At 36.3% G+C, this 10,264-nt stretch overlaps 1 protein-coding gene across 1 annotated transcript in view; it reads left to right on the top strand.

Moving 5' to 3' along the window:
* abcb6b (ATP binding cassette subfamily B member 6 (LAN blood group) b) overlaps positions 1-10,264 on the top strand; it is a 45,944-nt gene that overhangs the window by 1,300 nt on the left and 34,380 nt on the right. The window contains exons 3-13 of the mRNA XM_073845840.1: positions 4,012-4,104; positions 4,198-4,390; positions 4,511-4,632; positions 5,995-6,104; positions 6,206-6,271; positions 6,545-6,670; positions 6,756-6,832; positions 7,016-7,079; positions 7,627-7,712; positions 7,800-7,857; positions 7,970-8,074. Coding sequence (XP_073701941.1) covers positions 4,012-4,104; positions 4,198-4,390; positions 4,511-4,632; positions 5,995-6,104; positions 6,206-6,271; positions 6,545-6,670; positions 6,756-6,832; positions 7,016-7,079; positions 7,627-7,712; positions 7,800-7,857; positions 7,970-8,074 — 1,100 coding nt within the window. The remainder of the gene's footprint in view (positions 1-4,011; positions 4,105-4,197; positions 4,391-4,510; positions 4,633-5,994; positions 6,105-6,205; positions 6,272-6,544; positions 6,671-6,755; positions 6,833-7,015; positions 7,080-7,626; positions 7,713-7,799; positions 7,858-7,969; positions 8,075-10,264) is intronic.

The raw sequence follows: 10,264 nt of genomic DNA, 5'->3' as shown, positions 1-10,264 counted from the left end.
CATTAATCACACTTGAAATATTGTTAAAATTGTAATTGTTATTGATTTTACTTGTGAAAAAGTTTTAATAAAATAGCTAAATATATATTTACAAGGTAGATGTGAACAAAATCTTAATAGTTCAGTACAACCCTTCTTATTAAATTATATATTACTGTGTTTCGATAGTGACAAATTTGGGGAGAGGAAAACTATTTCAAAACTTTCTGAAAATGCAATATGTGAATTAACTGCACACTAGAAATGTGTACCTTGGATATTTTACAATTTGCATGCATACAAAATTTGCTGAAAAAGACATTTTTTCACTGTAGAACAGACCATTTTAAATGAGAAATCATCTTTGACATTAAAGAAAACACTCCCAATGTCTAAGAAATTTTTTTTTAGGATTCTTTGAAAAATAGAAAAAGAACAGCATTTAAATGAAATGGAAATGATTACATTTCTTTACTGTCACTTTTGAACAGTTTAATGCATCATCTGCTGAAAAAAGTATTAACACGTTTAAAAGCGAATCTTATTGACTAAAAAGTTTTGAATGGTAGTGTATATCAAAATGTGCAGCCAATTACTAGCAAATGCTAGAAATTGCTAGATGAGTTTTAGCAAAAAAAAAAAAATAGGCATTTGGTTCAGTTGAATGATTCGATATAAAGAAAATTAAATACTGTTTTGTTATGTGGTCTTATATTTAATTTAAAATGGTAAAATCTGGCCCCTTAATAAAAATAAATGAATAAAACTTAAAAATCTAGCTATCTTTTAGCATTTTATAGCATTTACCATACATGACCAGTAGAGGACAGCAGCTTTCAACATTTGCCCTGTTACCTGGCAAGGTGGGATGGTCAACATGCTGTTTTTTTCCTCTTTTTTAAAGATGATCAGTAGTTTTTTGTTAAGGAATAAATTATTAAATTTGTTTGTTCATAAAAAAATGCATGAGGCATTTTAATTGGTTTGGAATAGAAATAAAATATCTAAAAACATGATGAAGAGTATATGTTGACAAAAAACTACGTATAAAGGCAGTTTTGAAACAAGTCAAGCATGTATATGCGGGAGTGTTCTTATGCTTATGAAGTCGGATTGCCCCTCCCTTGCCAGCTTTCTCAGCCCCTTGTTGTTGTGGGCCAGCTGGATGGGTGAGCAGCCCCCAAAACCTCTCAGAGAAGTCAAAGCCTTTGGTTCACATAAGCCAAGAAGTATCGAACTTTTACAAAAGAAACGTGGGACAAAACCCAACTATGCTAAACTCAAGACTCAAGACTTTGTTTCCACCCTTCATTCTCTGCCTCTCTTTTTTTCGTCTTACTTTCACCCCCATTTTTGAAATTCCCTGTTTTGATTCATTCATTCATTCTCTCTCTTATCGTCCTCGTTCTTTAAGTGTACGTTGTTCATTTGATCTCTTCCTGAAGTTGGTGGTGTGTATGTGCTTCATTATCAGAAACAAGTAACAGCTTTGCATTTGGAGGCACATGAAAGCCGCGCTGGGAGAAAAGTGAGCTTTTGTGTGGCAGAGAGAGATTGAGAGGGGTAATAGGGGAGGTCACCAACCCTGCCAGTCACGATTAGGGGGCATTAGGGGCTTTTAGCCGAGTTAACACGCTGGTACAAGGGCCTTTTTGTCCGCAGCTCTCTCTGCCCCCATGCCAAGGATAAAAATCAGCTCTCTCACCATCCATTTCTACGCCCCCAGCTCAACAGAGAGGAAGAGAGTTTTTGCTTTTGCCCTGGGCATTTTCTTGTATTGTTTTGATTTTTTTTTTTCTTTGCTTCAACCCTCCACTTTTTCTTTCCTCATTTGATTCCAAGTGCACAATCAAAACGGCCATGAATGTAAATGAATCGGATTGAGGATCTTTCTCAGCTCCCAGGACAGGCCAATGTGTTTCGCTCTTTAGATACATTATGCTGTGGCTCCTGGCTCATACTTTTTTTTTTTTTTTTTTTTTTCCCTGTTGTTGTTGTGGATTCACGTATAAGTCTGTGAGATGGCAGTTTTGGGCAGCTGTTAAAATTTGTCATGTAGTTATGCATGACTCAGGATGTTAAAGTTTTATTGTCTATGTGTGATTAAAGGGAAGATGATCTGCACACACTCATTAATTGGAAAACACAGCAGTGAAATGTGTTCTCAGGATGTGCTTCCTACACAGAGCCTTGGGGATGTACATACAATTAAAGCGATAGTAAAGCAAAAATCTTACTGTTCAAAAGTTTGGGGTCAGTGAGGTTGTTGTTTTTAAAGTGGCTACAAAAAAAGTTCCTGATCATTTACTTTGCCAAGATGTTCATCTCTTTCTTTTTTCAGTCTTTTATCAGTCTTTTTCTTTTTTTTAGGAAAACATTCCAGGATTTTTTCCATATAGTGGACTTCAATGGGGATCAGTGGGTTGAAGATCCAAATTGCAGTTTCAATGCAGCTTTAAAGGGCTCTGCACAATCCTAGCTGAGGATAAGGGTCTTATCTAGCGAAACGATTTGTCATTTTCTTAAAATATAAACATTTATATAACTGTAAACCACAAATGCTGGTCTTGCACTAGCTCTGCGATGCACATGCATGTTTTCGAATTGCATATTCATGTTAGAAAAGTAGTTAGTTTAGTAACTTCGGTTCAAAAAGGTAGGGTAGGGTGAAAACCTCCAGGTCATATTCTCATTTTCAACTTCTAAATCATCCAATATCGTTGTTTTGCCTTATTTTGTAAAGGGCACTTGACTTTCTTTGCACATTTGCTTTGTAAACACTGGGTCGGTACTTCTGCCTACGTCATGTGTGCATATTTACGTAATGTGTGAAGTCGAGCTAGTGCAAGATGAGCATTTGTGGTTAAAAATATATAAAAATTAGGGATGCACCGAATGTTTGGCAACCGTAATTATTCAGCCAAAAATAGCAAAAAAGCTCTTTCGATGTTCGGCCGAATCATCGAAAAGGCAGAATAAATTATACAGAACAATGATGTGACACGATCCAATAGAGGCACATATTAAAATGGAGCAAACATGTCGGCAGTGTGGAAGCATTTAAAACTGTCAGAGAAAGATGCAAAAATTATTACAAGCACTGACAGTACTGCATCGCATGTCTTCTATGAGAAGAGAAAGGGTTGTTTGTTGCTGGTTACTGTATGATGACTGAAATCTCAAAATAGCCTTAAACCATTAGTAAATAAACTACAGAACGTTATGTTGTCTAATACACACACAAATTGTATTTATTCTGACAGCGCTGCATGAGCTCCTTAGCCAGGGTACATAAATGTTAGTTTTGTGATTTTACTGTTGTTCTGTGAAATAAAAAAATGAGAAGCAAGACTGCATTTATTTGTACATTAAAAACACATGCCTGATTCAAGAAGTGGGTCTTAAAAATGGCCAAAGAATATTATAATAATTGTTTTTTTTTTCAGTTGGCAGTTGTTCAGTAATCGGCCTTCGGCCCAGTGTTTAATTTTATTCTGCTTCGGCTTTGGCCAAGAATTTATATTTCGGTGCATCCCTAATAAAAATAATATATTTCTTAGAAAACGGCAGATCATTTTGCTTGATAAGACCTTTATTTCTTGGCTAGGATCGTGTAGAGCCCTTTGAAGCTGCATTGAACCTGCAATTCGGACCTTCAACCTGGTCCCATTGAAGTCCATTATATAGAGAAAAATCCTGGAATGTTTTCTTCAAAAACCTTAAATTCTTTTCGACAGAAGAAAGAAAGATTTGATCTTGCATGGCATGGAGGTGAGTGAATTACCAGGATATTTTCATTCTGAAAGTGAACTTCTCCTTTAAAGTCATGAAAAAAAAAGTCATGGTTTCCTCAAATATTAAGCAGCATGCATGCTGTCAGCATTGATAATAAAAACTGTTTCTGAGAACCAAATCAGCATATTAGAATGATTTCTGAAAGTAAATCCTGACACAAAACAATAATATTTGCCTGTTGAACCAGTGCAAGTAGATGCATTCACATGTTCTCTGTTTTTTCCAATTATAATCTAGTGAACCAGCTGTCAGCAATGGAAAGCTGGAGAATCTTGGCCATCACGGTCTGTGTTTACGTCTTCCTTAAGTTCTTGCAGGGAGGAGGGGTAGGTGAGGGTTGACATTCGAAGTGAATTTGTTAGGATGTTTTTAAACACTAAAGCTTTCTTATTCTGTACTCATTAACTGTTTCTCTTCTCTTAGGGACATCAGGGTTTGTCAGTAACTTGCGCAACTTCCTGTGGACTTATGTCCAGCAGTACACCAGCCGTGTGGTGCAGGTCCGTCTTTTCGCTCACCTGCATGACCTCTCGCTGCGCTGGCATCTGGGCCGACGTACTGGAGATGTCCTGCGCAGCATTGACCGTGGAACATCCTCAGTCAACAATTTGTTAAGGTCTGATGATTTCCTTCGATTATTTTAGAATCACCATGCTTGCTGTTTTAAAGAGCATGGTTAGTTAGATATGCAGTAAAAATGGTTGACGACAATGATGTTCATTGATTTGTTTTACAGCTATATTGTGTTCAGCATTGTTCCCACTATTGCTGACATCGTCATTGCCATCATCTATTTTGTGACGTACTTCAGTGCCTGGTTCGGCCTCATTGTCTTCATTTGCATGTTTCTCTACCTCAGTAAGTAGCACAGACACACTTATTTTAATATTATGGATGCTGATAGATTAAAATACTAACAATTCAAATCTGATATTTTTTGTTAATGTGATGAATCACAAATTTCTGAAAGTTATTGTTAGTACACTACAATTCAAGTTTGAAACTTTCACTTATGTTTACCAAGGCTGCATTTATTTGATCAAAAATGCTGAAAAAATCAATGAAATATTATTACATTTTAAAATAACAGTTTTCTATTTTAATGTACTAATATATATATATTATATTATATATATTATAATATATTCCTGTGATGCAAAGCTAAATTTTCAGCATCCTTACTCCAGTCTTCATTGTTACATAATCCTTCAGAAGTTATTATTATTTATTATTATTAGCAGTGTTAACAACAGTTGTGCTGTACATTTCTCCATGACTCTTTAATGAATAGAAAGTTAAAAATAACCACATTTATTTGAAATAGAAATGATTAAGAAACAGCATTGATTTGAAATTCTTCTGTAATATTTTAAATGTCTTTAACTTTTGATCAGTTGAATGTGTACTTTCAAAATAAAAGTATACGTTCTATATTAAAGTTAAAGTATACGTTCTATATTATTATTATTTATACTACAGGGCCGTTGAATGCTTGAATCTGATTGGCTGACGAACCTTCTAGAGGTGTGCATTATATTCAGGGAAACGCACGGCGAACGTAGTTCCAGGCAGCTTTAGACCGCAGTGCATGTCTATATCACTTCGCCAGACGATTTCAGTTATTTCAAAGGTCCTTACAGCCCAAAACAGCAAAATAACTAAAACCCACAATGACACTGGCCAAACTAATAAATACAGTAAACATCAGGATAAAAACGACAGATTATTTCCATGTTTTTTTCCACAATATATTACGTTTTATTATGTACGGAAAGCACAAACTCTATTTCTCTTGCCCTCTCTCACTCACCTCACAGACGCGCACACATAACGTTTGCAAAACGAGACGAATGTCTTGAAATATATCATCTGATCGATGTCTTGAGGTGTGGTGACCGTAGTATAAGCGGAATAATTGTCTTCGGTCCATAGAATTCTACGAAAATAATGCACACCCCCCGCTTCGCGTCGTGACCGCATCACCACCTCGGGTGTGCATTATTCTACGGCATTATTCTACGGCCCGTCGTCAATTATTCCTTACATAATATTCTAAATAAACATTACTGGTCCCAAGCTTTTGAATGGTTTCAGTACACAGCAGTGTTCTCAATAATGTTGCAAAGTCATAATTTTGAAATTGTTACAGTGTATTTTTATAGAATATGACAGTCCACAGAAACATATAGATGTCTAGTTCAATTTGACATTTGTTTTCAGCTCTCACCATCATCATCACTGAATGGAGGACCAAGTACAGGCGGGAAATGAACACCCAGGACAACATTGCCAAGTCAAAAGCTGTGGATTCACTTCTGAACTTTGAAACCGTAAGTGACCAAATGCAATAGCCAAGTTGGCCTAGATTGGCCATGGAGTGTTGTTAACAGTATTAACATTGAAATATAACAACATTTGTCCCTGCATTCAGGTGAAGTACTATAACTCGGAGGGTTTTGAAGTCAGGCGCTTTGAGGATGCTATTCTGAAATATCAGGTAATGGTGATCACTTAAAGTGATAGTTAACCCAAAAATAAAAATTCTGTCATTAATTACTCACCCTCCTTTTTCTGCAAACCTGTAAGACCTTAAGATATTTTTGATGAAATCTAAGAGCTTTCTGACCCTACTTAGATAGCAACACAACTACCACATTCAAGGCCTAGGAAGGTAGTAAGGAATTTTAATTTTTGGGTGAACTATCCCATTAACATTCTAGGACTTTATAAGGAGTGGAGCGATGCTGAGTTAAATTCAATTTCTGCTCAGGCTTGTGAATGGAAGACCAATGCTTCCCTCGCCCTCTTGAACCAAACCCAGAACCTGATTATTGGATTGGGGCTGTTGGCCGGATCCCTGCTTTGTGCATACTATGTTACAGTGGACAAGTTTCAAGTACAGTGATCACCGATTATAACGTTTGGAAATCTAGTTTCTATTAGTCTTGAGGATAATTTTTGTTGTTCATGCTTTATAATAGGTTGGTGACTATGTTCTCTTTGGAACCTACATTATCCAGCTCTACACTCCACTCAACTGGTTTGGTACATATTATAGGTGAGATTAGAAAATAAATATCTGGGAACAGATTCAAGAAAATCTTCTTAACAAAAATATTATGAATACATTTATTTATGAAGTTTGTAAAAATGTTCTTAGGTGTTAAATTCTCAAGTTCTTAAGAGATTTTTTTTTTTGTTTGCTCCTTGACTTATTTATTTCACTGTTGTGTTTTTACAGAATGATCCAAAGTGCATTTGTTGACATGGAGAGCATGTTTGATCTGCTAACAGAGGAAAAGGAGGTAAGTGGCCACATGGAGTCATTTTGTAGTCAAGTCAACGGTAATTCGCTTTAAAAAAGTACTTTTACTAGTTGACTAGTTTGTACAGAACAAGTACTTGTCTAGTCAGTTTCTAGAAGCCACAATGTGGCCCCTCTGGACGTGCCAGCGTTGGTCTTGTTGACCAGTGAGTGTTGATTTATTGTCATGACCTCCTGCACTGACTCAAGTTACCCCCGTCCTTTGGGAACCCTCTCCGCAAAGTCACACAACCAACAGCCGGCCATTCCTCGACACTCCCAGTCCCTTTAGATTCTATTCATATGCAAATAATCTTACTAAAACCCTTATTTGATCTTCACATTTCTTTTTATATATTCGCAAAAGCTGTCGGAGCTAATTTGCAAACTGATTCTTGAATTTTACCCGAAAGAGGCCTCAGTATTTTTGCCATGGTTTCAGTTTTAATGCATTCTTCAGGTTTGCTTAATTCACTGTCAGCCCAGTGCCATGAATTTCTGTGTGTCTCCTGTGTCCTTTCTAATTTCCAGATTCCCCTCTGCTATAGGTAAAGGATGCTGTGAATGCGGTAGACCTGTTGTTCACGGAAGGAAGGGTTGATTTCCAAAATGTGTGCTTTACTTACACTGCTGGGTGAGTCATTCTAATGTAACAGTGCGTTTAATATCTATGTGTTTTTGAGTTAGCGTCTTTTAATTATTTCCTGTTTTTTGTCTACAGGAAAGAAATTCTCAGTGAAGTCTCATTCACAGTAATGCCTGGTCAGACAGTTGCACTGGTAAAATGATCTGAATTGTTTATTTGAGAATATAGTGTACTAATACGTCTATAGAATAAGAAAGTGTGTAAAGATGCAAGACTTTCAATCTTGCCAATGTCTTATTTAACAGGTTGGTTCATCTGGATCAGGAAAAAGCACCATCATCCGTTTGCTTTTCCGTTTTTATGACGTGCAGAGTGGCTGCATCCTCATCGACGGTCAGGACATATCTAAGGTCAGGAAACATGAAAACAGAGACAGTTTTATGGTCAGTTTTCTATAGTAAAGCTTCTATAGAAAATGTTATAAAATTACCAAAGCAGAATCTGTAAGATTGTAAGAGAAGGGTTGTAACATTTTGTTAATATTGAACATTCTGTTCATCTTTAAAACACAAATGAGTATATTATTAATTTTCTCATAAATGTTGTCCATCTATTGAAAGGTTTAAGTAATTAACATTTTCAAGCTTCAAAAAGTTAATTTTTTTGCAAGCCTTAAAAAGGCCTTAAAGCAGGGGTCCCCAAACTAAGGCCCGCGGGCCGAATGCGGCCCGCCCCCACATTTGGACCGGCCCTCTGAACAATGTCAGAAAAATGAAAAAGAAAATTTTTAAATATGTTTTACTTATATCATATCGGTATTTGATTATAAAGGTTGGCTTTCAAACTAAAATTTCCCTTAGTTATTAACATAGCCTAATTATTTGTTAAATTCACCAACAGAATGGTACATTCAACATAATGTGTCATCGCAATTGAACAGGTGATGCGCGAGACAGCTAGAAAATTCAGAGTGATGACAAAATGACTCAATAGCATTTGAGGTGAAACTAGCACTGCTTGTGGGACAGGTGTGAAAGCAAGACTTCGCTCATATCCCAGTTTCCCAAAGTTTTTCAGCTGAGAAACCAGTGGCCCCATTCCCAGTTGAAAAGTCTGTGGAAGCGCTGAAAATTATGAAGGCAGAGTTTGACATGTGATTCAAAAAAACAAAGTGGATTCTTGCTTGACAAGCCTCTCAAGGCTGCGGTTCTGTTGGTTGGTTGTGCATCTTTTTCTTCTACATTTTTTCCTTCCACTCAACTTTCTGCTAATATGCTTGGATACAGCACTTTGTGAACAGCCAGCTTCTTTGGCAATGAATATTTGTTGCTTACCCTCCTTGTGAAGGGTGTCAATGCTTGTCTTCTGGACAGCTGTCAGATCAGCAGTCTTCCCCATGATTGTGTAGCCTAGTGAACCAAACTGAGAGACCATTTTGACGGCTCAGGAGACCTTTGCAGGTGTTTTGTGTTGATAATCTGATTGGCATGTCACCATATTCTAATTTGTTGAGATAGTGAATTGGTGGGTTTTTGTTAAATGTGAGCCAAATCATCACAATTAAAAGAACCAAAGAATTAAACTACTTCAGTATGTGTGCATTAAATGTATTTAATACACAAGTTTAACAATTTGAGTTGAATTACTGAAATAAATTAACTTTTCCATGACATTCTAATTTATTGAGATACACCTGTATATCTTTTGAAAAGAAATAATCAGTTGTCTGTTTGGTGCATAACAAAATAAACTATTCTAGCATTAAAAGGTCAAATAAATACAGGTAAAATCAAAATAAAATAATAATAGTACTACTAGTAGTCAGTCCGGCCCATGGTATTTTCTTTTATAAACCGACCCGTCCCCCCATTAAAGAAAAGAAAATTTTGTGGCCTCTCAGAAAAAAGTTTGGGGACCCCTGCCTTGAAGTCTTAATTCACCCTTCCACAATGTAAAGACTTAAAAATGTCTTTAATCAGAGCAGAAAGTCTTAAATTCAAAGTCATGGCATAATTCATAAATGTTGCATGCATTGCAAAAAAATGAAAACCAAAATGTGTATTCAAGTACAATTATCTAAATATCTTTCAATTAAGATATTAATTCTTGTTTTCTGAGAAACTGAACAAAATTAACTAAGTTGCATAAAACAAGATCAAATATCTGAGTGGTTTACAAAAATTACTTTTCTGTTTGAATCAATATATTATCAATATTCATATAAAATCATATTTTACCCGTAAACTTAATTTTGGTCAGTCTCTCATATAAAATACTTCTTGTTTTGCCATTTTGCCTCTCAAGTGCATGTATCTTGAGTTTAGGATGTTTAGACATTTGCACTGGAAAATAAAAATCTTGAGGAAGAACATCACTTGCAGTGTGATAAGCAGTGATGGGAATAACGGCGCTACTTTTTTCAGTAACGAGTAATCAAACAAATTACTGTTTCCCCGGTTACAATGTCGTTACCGTTACTGACAATAAAATGTGCGTTATAACTGAGAACACTGAAGTGGTTTTCATGCGAGCAGCGTCTCTCTCTCAGCCATAGGACCTCTTTTTCTGGGGGGGGGGGGGGGTGTTTCGGGGCCGGAGCG

The sequence above is a fragment of the Garra rufa genome, chromosome 8 (assembly GCF_049309525.1).
Source record: "Garra rufa chromosome 8, GarRuf1.0, whole genome shotgun sequence".
Lineage (NCBI taxonomy): Eukaryota > Metazoa > Chordata > Actinopteri > Cypriniformes > Cyprinidae > Garra > Garra rufa.
The sequence above is the reverse complement of the archived record's forward strand: the minus strand, read 5'-3'. Positions and strand labels throughout refer to the sequence as shown.